This window comes from Plectrocnemia conspersa, unplaced genomic scaffold, assembly GCF_051122295.1.
Source record: "Plectrocnemia conspersa isolate PC_06_02 unplaced genomic scaffold, ASM5112229v1 ptg000006l, whole genome shotgun sequence".
NCBI lineage: Eukaryota > Metazoa > Arthropoda > Insecta > Trichoptera > Polycentropodidae > Plectrocnemia > Plectrocnemia conspersa.
The window spans coordinates 21,720,335-21,740,843 of NW_028277170.1; the positions used below are offsets into that span (position 1 = coordinate 21,720,335).

General features: G+C 30.5%; 2 protein-coding genes across 4 annotated transcripts in view; both read right to left on the reverse strand.

Annotated features, from left to right (window-relative positions):
- Positions 1-1,031: 1,031 nt before the first annotated feature.
- On the reverse strand, positions 1,032-8,894 carry LOC148234520 (differentially expressed in FDCP 8 homolog). Its single transcript, XM_088188502.1, has 6 exons — positions 8,581-8,894; positions 5,194-5,473; positions 4,872-5,036; positions 3,529-3,764; positions 3,244-3,456; positions 1,032-2,282 (listed from the first exon to the last, which is right to left on the reverse strand). The coding sequence occupies exons 1-6, from the start codon at positions 8,734-8,736 to the stop codon at positions 2,052-2,054; spliced, it is 1,281 nt and encodes a 426-aa protein (XP_088044628.1). The 5' UTR covers positions 8,737-8,894; the 3' UTR covers positions 1,032-2,051.
- A 5,444-nt stretch (positions 8,895-14,338) lies between these two features.
- The window catches only part of LOC148234521 (uncharacterized), a 175,259-nt gene continuing 169,088 nt past the window's right edge, over positions 14,339-20,509 (reverse strand). For all 3 annotated transcript variants that reach the window (XM_088187468.1, XM_088187467.1, XM_088187470.1), the window contains 4 exons: positions 19,102-19,340; positions 18,896-19,023; positions 18,738-18,821; positions 14,339-15,629 (listed from right to left, as the gene is read on the reverse strand). In XM_088187468.1, coding sequence (XP_088043594.1) covers positions 15,486-15,629; positions 18,738-18,821; positions 18,896-19,023; positions 19,102-19,340 — 595 coding nt within the window. In that variant the 3' untranslated portion in view covers positions 14,339-15,485. The remainder of the gene's footprint in view (positions 15,630-18,737; positions 18,822-18,895; positions 19,024-19,101; positions 19,341-20,509) is intronic.

The following is a 20,509-nucleotide window of genomic DNA, read 5'->3' on the forward strand; positions in this document are numbered from 1 at the left end:
TCTCGTCACTTAACACGCGAGTGAGCGAAAGTATCTCACCCTACGCGCCTGTCTATAATACATAGAAACAAAAGAAAATCAAGAAGAGCACAACATCCCTAGTTAAATAAATGGAAAAAAAAGTTATTTACTCCAAATATCTTATTCCAATCATAGTTCGTTTCAGATTAAGTAAAAATCAGCCACTTGATATAAAACAACCTAATATTTCTACGAATGCTCGATTTATACGCTAATCTGTTTTTTTTATAATTGTTCCTTTAATATATATGCATCATAACTAAAATAATAATATTTGTAATACGACTTATTTTATTTATTGTGTATATATTTGTATATACGTATACATATATCTGATGGCAGCACCAAAAAACTCTCAGAGTAGCTTGGAGCTCTTCTGCGTATTATTACAACCTTCCTACTTTTGTTATTATTATACAATCATCATTCAGCATTCGTTATCGCTTGAAATGTTCCAAAAAAGCAACCCAGCTTCTGTTATCTAATCAATGAGCGCATTCGTTATATTTATAGACTCCGATTAAATTCGTTCCATCCTCGGTGACGAATAAATTTATGATTCTAATGATTATGTGAGAAGGGTAATATTATTATTAGATTTATTTATTATATAAAAAAATTATCACTACGCGAAAAATTGAAAATATTAAAAAAAATACAATAAGCGGCCAAATGCACATTACACTTTCTTTATAATATATAAGTTCAATAAGAAATGTATTTATAATAAACTTTATTTAATTTTAAAGTAGAATACAAAAAAAATCACATTGTTTGTACTTTTGTACATTAAGATTATTCCACATCTACAACAGAATACTGTTATTTTATAATATCATTTTTTAATAATATTAAAATAATAGTGAATAATAAAAATACTACACTTTTTGGGAAATAAATAAAACCAAAGCAATTACAAAAATATATATATTTTATATTTAATCAAGAAACGAGTATAAAGTTAAATGAAAAAATTAATTAAAGCACGTGACAATCAAACAACAATAATATAATGCACATAATATTTATTAAATTATTCTATTATATGATGTCGTGACATTACATTTGTGAATTTAAATATGGAATAAAACATACACACACATCTAGAACTTCTTAAACAAGTGGTAACAACTTCGAAAACTTCCCGATATTTGCATATTATTAATTATTTTAAAAAGGAAGTTTCATAAACATGTAATCTCTATCAGTCAAACATTGCATTGTGTTTTAGTTTTAATATTTTTAAGAATTATTTAATGGTTACATATTGTCATATATATACAAAATATTAGTGAATCGAAAAGTTTCACATCGCAGTCTCACAGCATACTAACAGTTAATCACAATTTCAGTTATTAAACAGTAAACTATCAAACTGCCGTGACTGATATTTGTATAAATACAATCACAAGTAGACTTAAGGCTCTAACATAGAATTTATCAATCTATAATTAAAATTCGATTCGAGTATTTATAATAGCATCAAAATATTGTTATTTGCTAACTTTATAGTGGGAATTTTTTATATCTACTTATTAAGTAATTTAAATGTATATACATATAAACTCAATAGAGATTGCGTATAATCAGAATACATACACTCAAAAATAAATAAAAATATAATGCTTATTATTAAACAACAATTAAAAAAACTATATAATTGATATTATCTTTTTTAGAAAAATAAGCGTCTATTTAAATTAAACTAAAACACATGAGCTTAATGGCTTGAATTTTGTAACATTTATGCTAAGGAACAGGCAATAAAAAATATTGATAATGCATATTCATATATTCACTATCATTGAATCATCATCTTATCTTCAATATCTCTAAATAAATTATATGAAGTAAGATAGGTGAATTGATTCAACATTAATTTAGCACATTTTGAACTGAAATGAATATAATACAAACTAAAAAAAGAATATCTTTGTTACATTATTGTAGATAGTAGATTACTTTGTGTAAAAATGAGGTTAAATTGCAAAAGAGCAAAATACATAAATAAATACAAAAAGTTTTTTTGTTTAATTGAGTTCTAAATTGTCGTCTTCGAATTCGTCGTCAGAAATTTGCATCATCTGAAGGCGCTTTTCAATTCTGATGCACTTCGGACACACCTGGTGTTTCTTTATCCAGCAGGCTCGGTGAAAGCAAGAATTGCACTTTTCACAACTGATGGCCGATGAGTTGAATGGGAATAGCACTACTTTTTTACTGCCGCAAAGCTCACATCTGTAGCCCTTGGAGCTGCATGGCTGAAAATCAAGATAAAATTATGCTTGTAATTCATTAGATTCGTTAATAGATTTTAAACGAAAACCTCGAGGCAAAAATAGTGCAATTGATAAAAACCTAATTACCAGATATTATACATTTAAAAATGGCAGCGAATTAATCGATCAGTAACTTATTAATACAAGGGTTAATATTATCAGTCAGTTGATGATAATATATTTTTTATTTGCGGATTGTGGGACCGTAAATATCTGATCCTGTAGTTTTTAGAGATATTTTGCTTTAACTTAATTCATTCTCAACTAGAGTACACACAATACATATATTGCAGTGCCGAGTGTGTGCAGCACAAAAAAATAGTAGTGAAAGTTTGTGTCATACATGTGTGGTGTGGCACTTACAAGAGGAAGTGTTTTAAATGATACAAAACTAAAAAAACAGCGGTAGTTCCTCTTGTAATTATAAGTTGATTAAATCTTTATATAATTTTGATCAAAACTAAAATATCTTAGTGTTAGTTTTACGTAACTTTGAATCAGTAATTATCTAATAGTTCTTTAGAGTTTGATAGTGCAGTAAATGTTAATTCTGAAATTAAAATTTCACTAAATTATATTTTGTACTTGTGGAGTTATAGAGATTTGTAATAAAATAGAATTACTCCTCCATCCTAAGCACAAAAGGTCAGCAAAAAATGTATTAAAAAATTATAAAGAACAGCTATTTTTTAAACCATTTTATATTGCATATTCTCTGTTAACCTAACCTAACGTGCCACACTTTTGCATGAAAAAACACAGGTACAGTCGGTATATTTGCGCGCGATCGAAAAAAATGACAAATAATCGCAATTTTCAAATTCTCATATTACTAAAACTACGCTAATGATAATTATAAAAATTAACGTGGGCACTCACCAAATACAATATCAACGAGAACTTTTCGGTTAGGTATTAATTGAAATAAAATAACACTGCTTACCAAACATGATGTGATGTGTTCTCGGCACATTTCGACTAAGGAGATCAACTTTTTCTCTAGATTACCATCTCGGACGCCCATTAGATCATCAATACTGTATAAATATGGGTTTTCTGACATGTATACGATATCCGCCGTGATCAAACTAATGCCTTTTTGGCAACTAGTCAGATACTTCATCATCACCTTCAAGTCGTTGCGAACTTTACGTATCTTTAACAATTTTAAGTTTATTTTAGCTCGACATGCTGTTACAGATTAATAGAAGATTTTTAAGTAACTTACGTAATCCAGCTCTGTGACAAAATTAAACAACTTTACGTTGGCAGTTTCAAGGTTGATCAAAGGCATCGTTCTCGCCAACGACAGGAGTTGGTACGTGGCCTGACTGACTGCTCTCTTTTCCCAATCCCAATTATGAACGATCCTGGCGGGTATTTCGTATGTGTTGTTCCAATGACACATACTACAGTAGTAAAGTCCTGAATAATCGCATAAGCGTGGCTTGTTTCTTTCCGACTCTGAAATTGAAGGTGAAAAACATTATGAAAAGGTCAAACTTATTAATAGATTAAATGTGAAAAGTCTAAAACTTAATATAATAGTGCAAAGTAAAGTAATAAGATAAAGCGTTGATTGTGATTATTTGTTTGTTATACAAGTTTCGTTCTGTACCTGCCAATAAAGAAAGACCGAAACAAGCTGATGTTTGCGATATGGCTATGGAGAAGGAAAACGTTGGATATTAAGTTGTTGTAAGATATCTGTGATAATCTTAAATTCGTGTATATTGTTGAAAATAATTATATATTAAAAATTTGCTGATGGCAACAAGTGGAAGACGAATTACTGATCTTCCTTATTACTAGAATATATACAGCTTTAGCCATAATAATGGGGCACCTCTTAAATTGATATATAGCTCTTTACAAGTGACCGAAATATTTTAGCAGGTAGTTTTAGTCATTAGATGTTTCACAAGCAACAACATTTTCTACAAGCTTGGTAAAATTAATTTCTTCGTATGATTAACAGTTTTTAAGACATAGCGCGGAGAGCAAAAAGTGTGCATCCATTAATAGGGTAGCATTATATAAACTATGCGGTGAAAAATGCTTCCGTATTTTCGTAGCTTTCCGTAATTGATATACGATTTTTGTGTCCTTTGACATCTTGACTAGCAGACACAATATCTTATGAGACTTTTCAGTCCGTCTATAAAACATCAAAACAAAGGTCTATGCGAAATTTCAGCTTTCTATCTTTCATTCCGAGATTAAATCCTTATTTCACTGTACAAAATTGCAAATCCGAAATAATTCTGCGAGAAAAATTGTCTCTGTCTACCTGCAAGTCATTAGTAGACAGTATGCCAAAAAGGGTTGCAGCAGTAATTAAAACTAAGGGTGGGCTTACTAAATGTTAAAAATAAGCTCTTTAAATAACCTTAATCGGTTTTTTATTTATATTTTCACGATTTTTTAAGATATAACACATTTATTGGGGTGCCCCATTATTATGGCCAAGCCTCTAGTTTCATAGTGACTTAGTATCTCAGATACTATAGGTATCTTGAGATGTTGAATACACTTAAAATATTATAATTAAAAGGTCATTGATAAACTTACCAAAAGAGAGATTCGTTTTGCATTCGGCGCATTTATAGGACTGCGAAGATAATCCTTTTTCCGGACACACAGTCATCTCCAATTCTCCTTTTTCGGAAGCAACGATATGTGCACAAACTCGGCGGATGTTTTCAACGCATTTTATGTGACATAAGAAGTTGCAGTCTATCAAGAAACAAAAAAACATACATTTCATAATGATTAGTTTTAAAATCAGCTTTTCGTTGATGCTGGTAAGCAATTTAAATAAATTATAGCACCGCTAGCAATCATTGTTAAATACGCTGCAGTGTAAAGATGTATATACATGATATGTGCAAACCTTTGCAAATGTAAGATCCTTGAATAGCCATCCAGATTACTCCGCTGCAATTATCGCAGTACTGCTTTTTGCGTAACGAGTTCAGCTCAAAGTGATGGCCCATGGTGGAAATGGCCATTTGAGTCGAGCCTAAGTCTACATCTGTTAGTTGCTGTTCGTGCAGACGCAGCTCGATCAGCAAGCGGACGAGCCATTTGCGCTCGCTGGAGCATTGCTTACTGTCCGCTATGAGATTTTTGCAATTATCTATAGCGGTCTTCAATTCACTTAAAGATGCACCCTAAAAGCAAAGATAGAAGTGTTATAAGATATTTATTATCAAAAGATATTATGCATTTTTTAATTTATATATAAATTGGGTAAAATTATACAATCAATTAATATAATGCATCTAATTTAGGCAATTACACATTCTAAAAGTGTTATCAGCATGCCTGTAATAATACTTCAAATAAATAATCTTTATCTGGTAATTGAAAATATCAGTTACTTATTATTTACAATATAATTTCAATTCATAAATGAACTAACAGCTGCAGAATTTCAACACAATCCCTTGAGTTTTAAGTCTTGACTTCTACCAACGTCTATTACAGTTTATAAAATTTTTGCAACCTCATATGTATTAACTGATGCTTCAAACCACGGGTCCAAGAAAATATTCCCTGTTTTAGTTCATTTCTTTCTACCATACGAAGGCATACAAGTTAAACTTTTAGAATTTGAAGAACCAGGCGAAACATCAGAAGTTATCGTCAATTATCTAATAAATGTATTGAGGTAAAATAATTTGACTTCAAAAATCGTAGCATTTTGTGGAGATAACATATGAACTGATGGCGAACGGGATCAAGAAAATGATACAGTATGGCACTTTCCGACACTAAAGGGCAGACGGTTAACAGAAACCGATCTTCATAGAAAGTCTAAATCACTATGTAGAGAGGAGTCCGCAACAAATTGAATACATTTATACAATTTTAATTGAAGAGGTGAATTATTCTTTCGAGCAACCGAGGTTCCACAATTTTTTTAATAATAACCCATGACAAACCTTGTCGAAGGCCTTTTCAAAATCTGTATATACAACGTCTACTCGAATTCCCGTATCGAGAGATTTTGTCACCGTTTTGGTGATAGACAGAAGGTTAGTAACAGTAGAACGGACGGGACTTATCTGTGATGTGTAACCAGTACACATTGCTTCTAATAATTTAAATATCTATATAAATATAATAAATACTGGGTTGGGATTTTAAGTATTACTCCGTCAGAACAGACGGCATCCTACGTGAACGAACGCGAAGCAAAGTAGCGCGAAGCTAAAAAAATAAACAGTCGCTACTGCTTGAAGTATCCTATGTGACTCACGTAGGAAATTTCAAGCAGCAGCGACTGTTTGTTATTTTCGTCTCACGCAGCTTCGCTTCGTGTTTGCTTACGTAGGACACTACATAAGACGGCATCTTACATAAGCGTAAGACACTACGTAAGCAACCCACGAACAACTCTGTAACGAATCTACTTAAAAAATGTCATTTACAATTGTATATAAATAAATAAAATGTATAAATAAATAAACTTTTAAATAAATTTGACCCCCAATAACAGAAAAGTACAGATAATCCATAGCCGTGGAAAATATTGAACCTATCAATATTAAAAAGTAGTTAAATAAAAGGAAAAATGTATAAAGATCAGTAAAAATAATCCTACCCTATGGCAGAGTAGCAACAAAATCTTAAAAAACGATGATTTTATTCACCGTTTTGTTTTACTAAACCAATATGAAAAAAATCACGACTTCAGAACATTCATTCGATCTGATTAAACTGTAGGGGGCTTATTTATATGTATTTATTTGAGTTTATTATGGCCAAAACTTGGTGGCACTCTGATAACACTTATACAAGTGAACGGGCGGGCGGGCTCGCACCCGCGTGCGAGCCCGCGTCCCGTTTACTTGTAAAACACCATGTAACTTCAAATTTCAATAAAAAATACTACTGCAGGGGCTTAATAGGTGTCTAATTGCCACCAGCCACTACCCATGAACAACTCTGTAACGAATCTACTTAAAAAATGTCATTTACAATTGTATATAAATAAATAAAATGTATAAATAAATATACTTTTAAATAAATTTGACCCCCAATAACAGAAAAGTACAGATAATTCATAGCCGTGGAAAATATTGAACCTGTCAATATTAAAAAGTAGTTAAATAAAATGAAAAATGTATAAAGATCAGTAAAAATAATCCTACCCTATGGCAGAGAAGCAACAAAATCTTAAAAAACGATGATTTTATTCGCCGTTTTGTTTTACCAGACCAATATGAAAAAAATCACGACTTCAGAACATCCATTCGATCTGATTAAACTGTAGGGTGCTTATTTATATGTATTTATTTAGGTTTATTATGTATAACGATCAGTAAAAATAATCCTACCCTACGGCAGAGTAGCAACAAAATCTTAAAAAACGATGATTTTATTCACCGTTTTGTTTTACTAAACCAATATGAAAAAAATCACGACTTCAGAACATTCATTCGATCTAATTAAACTGTAGGGGGCTTATTTATATGTATTTATTTGGGTTTATTATGGCCAAAACTTGGTGGCACTCTGATAACACTTATACAAGTGAACGGGCGGGCGGGCTCGAACCCCCGTGCGAGCCCGCGTCCCGTTTACTTGTAAAACACCACGTAACTTCAAATTTCAATAAAAAATACTACTGCAGGGGCTTAATAGGTGTCTAATTGCCACCAGCCACTACCCATGAACAACTCTGTAACGAATCTACTTAAAAAATGTCATTTACAATTGTATATAAATAAATAAAATGTATAAATAAATATACTTTTAAATAAATTTGACCCCCAATAACAGAAAAGTACAGATAATCCATAGCCGTTGAAAATATTGAACCTGTCAATATTAAAAAGTAGTTAAATAAAATGAAAAATGTATAAAGATCAGTAAAAATAATCCTACCCTACGGCAGAGTAGCAACAAAATCTTAAAAAACGATGATTTTATTCGCCGTTTTGTTTTACTAAACCAATATGAAAAAAATCACGACTTCAGAACATTCATTCGATCTGATTAAACTGTAGGGGGCTTATTTATATGTATTTATTTGAGTTTATTATGGCCAAAACTTGGTGGCACTCTGATAACACTTATACAAGCGAACGGGCGGGCGGGCTCGCACCCGCGTGCGAGCCCGCGTCCCGTTTACTTGTAAAACACCATGTAACTTCAAATTTCAATAAAAAATACTACTGCAGGGGCTTAATCGGTGTCTAATTGCCACCAGCCACTTCCCATCGCCAAAAAATTAAAACATATGGTAAGTGTCTAAGCATTAGTGACTTACAGGGTACAATTTGAGACTCTTGAGGCTGACGCTTGCTTCGTAGGACACAGAACTCTCAGGCGTGGATATAAAGTCCGACGTTGATGAAGATGACGATATTGGCGATGCGGAGTTCTCCTCTGCGAATATACGCGACGAAGCTGCTTCGTCCGCCATGGCCGATTTTACTTAAAAATACGCTAACGGTGATAATCTAAGCACTGAACACTTTAAATGTTGCGATAATGCGATTAATAGAACACTTTATTGTCGTAGTGTCAAACGTCTAACAAAGTAATACGATAACACTGACAGAATGAACGGAGTGATGTGACATTATGCAATAGCGATGTTCCACGTAGGTTACAAAAATTATTTAATGCTTACCCCTAATGGAAGTTTGACTTGTGACAATTTATTTTAATTTTAGTCTAAATTAATTAAATAATTGTTTTAATTGAATAATTGTATTTATTTATAATATATTTAAAATATATGTACTTTATCCTGTCATAGTATTTTTAAACAAATATTGAAGGGCAATCAATTAACTAAAAAATATTATTAATGTTTCTTTATAAAATTTTGTATTCCAGGGACGTCATTTACGGAATAAGCATTCGCCCCCACCTGCTCATTTAAAAAATGCATGTTATTTGAAAAAATACTATGAATCTTAATGAAGTCAGAAAAAACAATCTACAAAAATAGTATTTTCCAAAATATTTTTTAAAATAAGTTATTTTAGTAATATAATATCGGAATACATTTTTACCGGTAGATATATTGCTGTTCGAAAGTAGTCACCTGCCAAATATATTTATATTTTATAATTTTGTAAGTGCTGAAAGCAATCCTTCTGGCTTATAATTATCAATGCGAGACTTTATATAAATCTATAAGTATGTATTTTTATTAATCGCTTCTTAAATTTCTGCAGCTCTTGAAGCTTTAATATCAATTACTTCTCAAAGCAGTGAACTTGCATTGTGTTATTTTTTTATTAAAAATATATATATTCAGTTTTTACCATAAATTTAATTAATTATTATAAAATTTATATATTCAGTTCTTACCATAAATTTAATTAATTTTATTTAAGGCAAATGATCATAGTAAATTCTAAAATTTTATCCAATTCTCGTCAGACAAATCTTGCTGTTATTACCCTACATTCTTGTATATAAGCCGGACTCGTATATAAGCCGGAGACCAAAAACCATAAGAATTTTAAAATAAAAATCTTATCATAGATAAGCCGGACTCATGGATAAGCCGAACTTACTATAACTAAGCACTGTCGCATATTGAATCCAGATGTTTGACCGGTTTAATACTGAATCTGATGAAGAATTTGATGGCTTTAATTAATAAAAAATATTTTTTTTAAATGTATAACTTTTTTTTAATAAAAATTAATTTTTAAAAATGTATAACTTTTTTTAATAAAATTGAGTTTGTGTATAAGCCGGACTTATGTATAAGCCGATATTCTATTTTTGCATTTTCACAACTTTTTTCCTTAGATAAGCCGCGGCTTATAGACAAGAACTTAGGGTATATATGGCCGAATATCATCCTCTGAGTTACCACAGATAACTTACTTTGAAGGATCAAAAAGACTCACAGGCAGTGCGATAAGTTTGATGAACAAAAATGCTGAAATTATCTTAGTCTTTTACGGCGGCTATTATATTCTCCGTGTTCACATTCACTTGAAGAAATGGAAATGCTATTTAGAGTCTGTATCAAATACAACAGTTTTTCTTAATATTTTTTTTCGAGAATATATTCACAGAATTCACAAATTTCTCTTCCATTTAGTTGCAGTCTGTTTGACAAGTTTATAATTTTCACTTCTCAAAATGTCTTCCATTACATTTTGTATAAAATATAATGGAAGGATCGTTTCTTGAATCTCTTTCGTGAAGTAAAACTCAAGCAAAAGTGCATTTATAATGGGACGCAAAGTATTTTTATTTTCTCATTTGACTTGTAAAGATCCATAATGCGGTTTTGTAGGTCCAAACTAAATTCTGATAGTTCTTGGAAAGCGTCATATATCAATTCTAGTTTTTTGAATGTTCCCACCCGCTCTTTATGGTCGAGCATAAGTCTTTAGACCTATCGTAGCTAACATCTTGTATACTTCACATACAAGATTCACTTCGTAGTTGACAACTTTTCTTGTGAATTTGCAGAATCCTCATCTGAACTGGATGTAGAATTATCCTGTATATTAGGAACTGTAAAAATCAGATGAAGTTCATGCAGTAGAAATATATTTTATTCGTCGAATTTCCTTTTCTAACGCCCATTGTTTTGCTCGCTCCTTTTTTTCAGAAAGTTTTTCATCAAGTAACCGGGCTTTGTCGCAAAAAAATCTCTTAACATTTGCGTTATGAGCAGGAATGCAAATAAAAATGACAAATTTTCAGTTATTCTAAAAACAATCATTATTGGGACAAGATTTAAAACATACCGTTTTAATCCCTTTGTCTTCAGGTTTGAGGAATAACATAAGACTGCAAAATTGGTCGTAGTTTCACTCAATACAAGACATCATATCTTCTTGTACTCGCACAGGGTCGTGTCCATTTTCTCAAGATGTTTTATAAGCATGTTGAAATTCGTCATAGACGTTCTGCTCTTCTTCCTTCAAACCATTTACTTCAAGAACAAGCTACTGCACTTTCAAGGGCACGAACTTGTCTTCAATTCTGATTCGCAGCATCTGTAACATTAATTCTAAGATGTTCACAATTTCCAGTACAGAGTTCTCTTCTTGCTCTACAAATGTCATATTTACTTAAAATATAGACATTAAAGAATGTGTGAACAACAAATATACTTCCGAATAAGGATATTCATATTTATTTTGTGTGTAAGGCGGCTAGTCTTGTTACTTTTATACTGCATAAACATTCTCAAAGAAGGAGGACATTTTAGGGTCGATGGATGACATTATATTTTAATTGAAAAGGGAGGACTTGTCCTCCTTTTGGATACCATATGGTAATCCTATGTATTATATATACATTAACAAATTATTTTAGATGTGTATTAGAAATAAGAACAAAACCAGTAATCAATATACGTATATATTCTTATGTTTAACATATCATAATCTACATATTATATAATAGAAATTTTACAATTGGAAATACTTGATTATATAAGTTCTTGTTATTATAATATTAATAATATTTAACTTCAAAAAATTATTTGTATATATCTTTATATCGTACATTTTTAACAATTAGGAAAATCATTTAGAAAAGAAACCCTGAAATACTCACTAAACTAACAAATTTCAGTACAAACGTGCATACAATTTTAATAATATTATCAGAACATAAAGATCAACACGTCATGCATTAAATAATCAAATTTTTCAACGCAAAATTAGACACTTTTTCGATATAATATAATAATAATAGTAAAAGCTATTAATAGTTAATACTTTAAATTTTTTTATATAATTTTTAATACACGTTATTTTTTTGGTCATAATTAGAATTGAATTCCCAAATAAAAACAATTTATAATTATATATTTTAAATTCAGATAAATTTCAATGAATATATTCCTTTATATACAAATTTTTCTAAAGTTAAAAATAATTATTTGTATAATTTATATATATATATATTAAAAACTCAATGTCATGATCTATCATCACTATAATATATATTTATAAAATATTGTTTAATGACTAATCATTCTATCGCCATTAATAATATATATGTACAATATTTTAATGTATTATATATTTGTGAAAATTATCATTTTTATTTTTAATGCGATATAAATATATGGAAATTTGAAAAAAAATTAGTACACATTTTGTACATTTTTTGTGATTTTTACTCAACTATTATAAACATATTTATTTAATACTGTATCAAACAATTTACAAATAAAATATTGATACTCTCCAAATACACAGTTTATTCGTTTTTTTTTTAATTTTAAAAGTCTATGTTATGACGGGATCAAAGAACATGACTCGACATATTTAACTTCTTATCATTTGACCGACTCTAGACCGATCTGTAACACTATTCAATGTGAATATAACAACCACTCTTCTCACAATTATGTACGTATACAATTATATGTATATTTTACATGTAACGTGTGAAATTATGCAACGAATTCTATTTTTAACGCCCGAAATTAATGCTTAAAATCACAACTTCGAAAAAAAATCACATTATTTAAAAAAAAAGCGAATAGTTTCACAGGTTTTTCTTTACTTCGTGGCTTTCGCGATATAATACTGAGAAAGAAAGAGAAAAAGGAGAGCTTAAAGTTACATATATCATACTATGCTGTCATTATTGGTTTTGTAAAGTCGTTCCCTTCCATTTCGCGAAAGCCAAGATTGCCTTTATCAAACATCTTTTTAACTGTATAGACATACACACACATACTTTACCGATTTCTAATACATTTATGCATGTATGTACATATATTTTTGTGTTATTACATGTACCCCAATCTTTAAAACATATATGTACATAGAAGTATAACATATAGATAGAACATAAAGGCTGTTCATTTCGTGATGTGCTATAAAATATTGTAATAGCATAAGGATGCATACTCATCCCTCGATTTATGCGGTAGATACGTTCCACAAAAATTGTAATAAAACGATCAAATATTATACACTTGTACTTTTTAACGTTTCTTTAAATTATTGAATAATAAGCGACATGTAACACTCCAAAAAAGCAACTCAAGACACACTGCATGGGCAGTAGGAGAGGTTCAATATGTAGGTCAAGTGAAATAAGTGGGAGTGTGCCATTTAGCTACGCGTTTGTACATTGTGTGAGACTAAATATGTTTGATTAGAAGTATTTTTAATTTTTTGTCTTAAGTGCGTAGATCGAGGGATAAGTGTATAAGCTATTCTTCTTGTGGACGCGGTATTATATAATTTTTTTATGGACATGCGTCACCTTTCGAAAGACATGTTCTCTATATTGTAATAATTCTATGAATATATACGAATAGTTATAATTACTTGCTTTTAATCAATGCTAAAAGAAATTGTATTATTTTGTTGTATTTATAAATATCGTATTTATATATTTTATAATATTATATCAGTATATAATTAAAACTTTCCGACTACGAACAATAAATCACTTATCCGTTTATAATTATAAAATTTATATATAAAAAACTTCTCTTCAAAAACAATACATTTAATAAACAAATATAGTACTTTCCTGCGTCACTTGCGAAAAATTAACAAATTCTAAAATCAGTTTACTTATCAAATAAGTTTATAAATTAATTTTTGTTATTTTAACGACTATTATCCAACAAATCCATCTAACGATAATACTTTTTTTATAATTCACAGCTTTCATTTTTGTATATATTAATTTAATTTATAATATTTCCTATTCACTCAGGTTCGATAGCAAATTGCTAATAAAATCTCAAAAATTTGCGCAATATTTACATATCATTTATAAAGATATATTATATAAATCCTCTGAAAGGCATTTGATCTTAATTTTAAAAAACCAAAATATAAGTTTGCTAAAAAATTGTAAAAAACTTTAATATCTAATTTGTCAGTAATGTTGTTTTATTCTTTATTGCTTGTATTTTTAAATGTATATCGGCATGTTTATTATTTAGTTATCCATTTATGATAATTCGTTATTATATATTGCGTGTTTTTTTTTAACTAAAGCTACATGGATATGCTTTGGATTGTCAGAATAATATTTATGGAAAAAAATTACTAAACGAATAAAATTATAATTTTATTAATAAAAAGGAAACATTCAACCAAAAAGTTCGTAATAATAAAAAAGCATCTTAATAATAATGATAATAATAAAAAAAAACACAATTTTGGCACGAGTCATTATACTATTAATAGTATATGGAGACTGTACAGGGCCGCAAGTATCTTAATAATAAAAAATATAAATTTAAAATAATTTTGGCACGAGTCTTTATACCAATTATAGTATATGGAGACTGTACAGGGCCGCAAGCTATGTATATAGATTTTTTTTGAGCTTACATAAGTCCTGGATATCAGAAATGATACAAAATATAAAATTATATCTAATTAAAAATGATTGTATTAAACCTAGAGACGTGAGCTTATAAATAGCTGGCAGACATTAAATGTAAATAAACTCGGATGAGACTTTTGGAAAAATAGATAGTGTATGAAATTTTATAACAAAAAATGCAAAGAAAAAAATAATCAAATATACAAAATAAATATAACTTAAATTAGTATTTTCTGATTTAAATCTTATTAAACGTAATTTTGCTGTTGTTAATTTATTTTGATCTGTAAGTACACATTAGATCCATATATGATATTATAAGAAAATATTATATGTAATTTCCAATTTTTCTCCTAGTGTTCCAAAACTTCCGCTTCTTGCAACTCTAATATAAATAAGCACCTATTATTGAAATTGTTTTTAATTTCGCTACTATCGTTATCGTTTATATTGTATACATAAACAGAATTAATAATATTTTTTATGTCATTTATTGTATGTATGTATAACGGCATGATTTATACTATGTATTTCAATTATATAAAAAATATTTTTATAAAAAATTGTGCGTCACCGTACATTTCATATTATATTTCTATTTTTGTTTGACAATCGGTGGTTTTTAATTTGTATAATATTTCTTAAAAAAGAATGTACAGCTTTGAAAAGAACAACATCTAAAAAATGAAAAAGTACGTTCCGTTTATTTTGCGACACATTGTTTAATAAAATCATGAAGATTGAGTTACGCTGCTCTATAGTTTTGGAACGCACAGTACCCATTTTGTATTATTTTATGATTTTAATGCGACAAAGTGGAGTCCCAACGGAGATGTTTTCCTAGTTCGGACCTGTTTCCAATCATTCCATTTGTCAGACGTTCATAGCGTAATAGAGAGAGTTTTGCGGATAAGCGTGGGGAGCCGTAGGGGAAGCGGCCGGTGCCGGCGCCCCCTCTGGGGCACCCCTAACTGCCACCGGAGACCCTGGCGCTGCCTGGTACATAGGAGGCTCCACCTGAAAATAAATACACAGAAATTATTTAAAGTATATGCGTCATAAATAAATATTTAAAATAGATGCGAGCTATATATTATTATAATACTATTTTAAACGCACACTTATTAATGGTTCTACGATAAAAGATCCAGCCGACTATTGATCCACAAAAAATATCTTTTTTAAAAAAGAGCGTTCAAAAAATCAAACGCTCATTACCGAGCGTTCCCACTGTGACGGCGCCGACACGATTTTATTGCTTTAGACGTGAAGTTTTGCCTTCTGAGAAGTGATAATTGTTTTTGCGCTCTACTATTGACCAAAATTCGGTTTGAATATACTTTGATCAGCACTCTTGTATTAGAAGTCCATAATAATTGGTAAGGATAGCTATCATATTCTTAAAATATGTGTAATATCAAAATGCAGGCAAACTACGGAGCAATATGTGAGATGCAATGGCTAAGAGATGAGTTGGCTTAAGTTTGTATTTTGGATTTGACCTAATAAAAGTTCTAAAACTATAATTAGTTTTAAAATTTTCATTAGGTTAGGTTTGGGTTTGAACAGCAAATGGACGTTTCGCAGCTGTCTAATTGAGCTTCATAGATATTTTAGAGTAGCATATTAGCGCCTATTAGTTAAATTATCTGTTGACGGTTCGCAGCGACCGTGTGCACTCAGCATATCGATTAGAACGTTTACACACCACCGGAGAGCACATTTGGGTCGCGATTTACTTATTAAACAGAGAACAGCTGTATGTGTGTGTTGCATATTTTCCGCCAACGCAGGCACGTGAAGTAAGTGATGTCTTTTTTCACACTTTAATGTCCGACAGTGATTTTTTAATTGCCAAAATTATAGTCATTTTAGGCGATTTCAATATTCCGTCCGCCCCATATTTGAGATTTTGCCTGTTCATTGTTTAATTTGTCTGATATTGTGTCATTAATATTTATAATAATAAACTTGATGTAATTTTAACGAATATGTATGCTAATTGCGATGACGTCGCATGAAGTAATTATGTCCTCGTTAAAGAGGATGATTATCATCCAGCGCTCGCAATTGGCATTAGGTTCAAACAGCTAAATTCACGGCCATTTATGAATGAAAAAGTATGTAATAAGTATGAAGTTAGGGACGTGGATTTTGGCCACCTCAATGGTTTGCTGTCTCGTACGGATTGGACACAATTGTATCAAACAATTAATGTTAGTTTTGCTCTCAATGTTTCTTATAAATTAATTTATGGTATTTTTGATGAATGTTTTTCCAGAAGATATCCAACGACTAACAGAATTTATTCAATATGGTTCTGGAAAGAGGTAATTGCAGTTCTTAGAAAGAAGCATGTCATACATTAAATCTGGAAACGAACACGAAACTCTCTCATCTACGAAGAATTTCGTACTCTGAGATCACATGCAAAGTTCATGATTTGCGATTGCCATCAGAACTATATTACGGACTATGAAAAGTCGTTAATTTAAGATCCAAGAAAATTCTGGAAATTCTTTAACTCAAAACGATACAACCAATCCTTGCTGTCATCGATTAGTTGGAACAACATCAATTTTGAAGGTTCTGAAGAGATTGCCGATGGGTTTGCTAGATATTTTCAAACCGTATATACCATGACGATTTTACTTCTAATTACGATGAGACAGCGTTCATGTTCATCTTAGTTATCAATTAAAACATTTAGTTTGGTTGTTGTGGAAATGCTCGAAGGTCACCTCATTTCATAAGAAGGGTGTCAAGTTTCACATTGACAATTACAGGCCAATAGCGTTGATTTAAGCACTTGAAATTGTATTGCATAAATACATTTTTAATCGTTGCAGGTGTATGCTTCTCGAGCAGCAACATTGTTTCCCTCAATCTCGGTCCACTGTCACTAATCTTATGGTTTTGTCTAACTTTGTTTCAAGATCATTGGACTCTGGTGTACAAGTGGATGTCATATACACAGATTTTGAAAAGGCATAAGTTAATCATATTTTACTTGTGAAAAAGTTATCTAATTTCGGGTTTTCTGAAGGTCTTATAAACCTATTCACAAATTACTTGATCAATAGATATCAGTTCGTCAAGTATAAGAATTCTTTTTCAGAACGATATAAGACCTCTACTGGAGTACCTCAAGGATCCAACTTGGGTCTATTGTTCAATTTTTTTATTATAAGCAGATGACTTGAAAATTTTCAAGAACGACCTGGAGGAGGATCTCATTTCTTTATGGAAGTGGGCTTACTATAGCGTATAGCCAATTACCTTTCAGTGTAAAGAAATATCATACAATTTTATTTTCAAGGTCGTTGGCGCCTGCAAAATATTCCTACCATCTCGACCGATATATTCTAGACAGATCTTTTACTAAGGATTTATGTGTGACTTTCGAAATCTAATTATTACCCCCAATAAGAGCTTCGTTCAAGACCAACACAATTTCGGAACTTTTGTTCATCAAACTCGTCGGATCACCTTTGCCACTTTTCGATCCTTCAAAATACGTTGATCTGTGGTTTCTCAGATTTAATTCAACATTAAAAAAAAGGAATCAAGAAGATTTGTCAGACAAGAATTGGACAAGACTTTGGAAATCCCTATAAACTTTTATTCAAATATATTATGTTTTAATATTTTATTTTACATTTAGTCAAGTCTTTAGTTAGTTGTAAATTTGTATCTGTTCTTTTAACTTTAGATATGACATGTCTAAAATTGTAATAAATTTTGTTGAATTTTAATGCGCTTAGTGGCATAGGATCAATTAAATGATATTTTAATATAATTTTCTTTAGTAAAAAGCTTGATAAAAAGTGAGTTCCGGCACATTTTTTATTGTAGCTATAAACACAAATTTGTCTGAAGATCTTTTTTTTTGCTTTAAGAATACAGATTTCCAGGGTTTTTTTTGTAATATTAATAAAGTTTATTATAAAAAAATAATAAAAATGTATTGATGAACTTTGAAGTAGAGTAAATATTCTGTACCAGGCAAATTTATTGATTTTTATCTTATTTAAAATAGTGTGACTCTGTCAATATTATTTTTGAAAGAATTATATATTTAACAGGTTCTTTTTGAATGTTTTTGTACTGCATAAAAATCGATACCTTCTCCGAGTAGCAAATCATGTGTCTAGCGACTGGCCTCGACGGAACTGTTCTGATGTGAGCTGCTGGTGTTGAGCATGTTATCTGAAATTCACAATTAAAATATGTAATATATATATAATATAATCTATAAATTAAAACTATACTAATTAACTGACCTGCATCGGCACACCACCTTGTGCGAATGGTATTCCTACCATCTGCTGAGATTGGCTTATCTTTAACAAAGACTGTTGATCGTTCATACCCTGGTGCTGATATCCAGGATGCGTTCCATTTTGTTCGCCTAGTATTTATAAGTATTTTTAATTTTGCCAAAGGATATATATTTGAATTCATGTCGTGTATTGCCATTAATAGTTACCTGTCATGGCATGAGCGTGTTGATAGTTTCTATCGATGGTGTTGGAGTAATGCGGTTGGTGAAGATTGCTGTACGGTATCAGTACCATTGTCTGGTGATAAGACCTGATAGGAGGTGGAGATTCTGGCCTTCTATGGCTTCTGGATTGACTGTCATAGCCAGGTCCCATATGGGTCAACGATCCGACTGGTAGCAAGCTCGATTGAGAACTATAGAGATCTCTTTCGCTGACGCTACATCTGAAATTATATTTATTACATATAAATATTTATTTTTTCACTACATATGATATTAAGGACTTCAAAATCCAGAGGTGAATAATTACAACAATTTGGATCTCTATGTAACAGACATTAATTTGCTCTTTTAGAACTAGTATCAAAATTCGCTCTATATTTACATGCTCGCGTCGATCATTACTAGATGCACTTTAGACCAACCTAAGAAGAGCCTATTTATAATCATATTAAAAAAATGATTTCCTTTCTTGCCAATCTGATTTTATCGAAGAAGTTTAGTGTTTATGGAAGTATACATATAAGATGTTGACCTAAAACTTATTGATGAACTTTTGCACTTTCATATATATGTACGTGAGATAAGCCATAGGCCCACAGAAAGCTCTCTATGTTTGCAAACATACCTTTATCAAACTAGGTTCTGTGACGATTGATTCCCCAAAGTTTCAAGTATTTATATTCGTAAATATGAGCATCCGTGAAGTTTATAAATATATCTTCTTATATATAACGTTCATTTTGTTACGTATCGCTCTGTATGAACGGTGTATAATTATACACGTAAACAAAGGAAATATATTTAATTAATAAAAAATGAGCATTTAAATATAAAACAAGATGGCCGATAGCAATGTGACAACATTCATTTTATGTGACAATAATTTTTTAATGTGCGTTGTTTGATTTGACTGTATATAAATAATCGGATTGCAAATTAACTAGTTACGTTTTAACTATGAAAATTAAAAATATATGTACATAATACGTGTAAGGATAATAAGTATACATCAATTAAACTATATAAACAATCTTTGTAATGAAATCTTCAAATTTTTAGTTTCGTCAACGAGCTCCGAGATTAAAAAGTGAGTTTTTTGATTTGCAATAAATAAAAATTATTATTGCTTTTGCTTTAACGCACATATTCGTTAGATTTGACTGAATATAATTATTAGAATTGCAAAAAAAAACAGGTACGTTTTAGACGTAAGCATGCAACGTATATTTAGTATATACGATGATTGAAAGTTAACGTTGATCAAATCATAAATGTTAATAAAACGTATTTTTTATCTATTGATATTTGGAGATACTATCTTTCACGTCGATTGTGTGACAATGATTGCAATCCAGGTAGTTATTTAGTCAAATCGTAGTCAAAAACACTT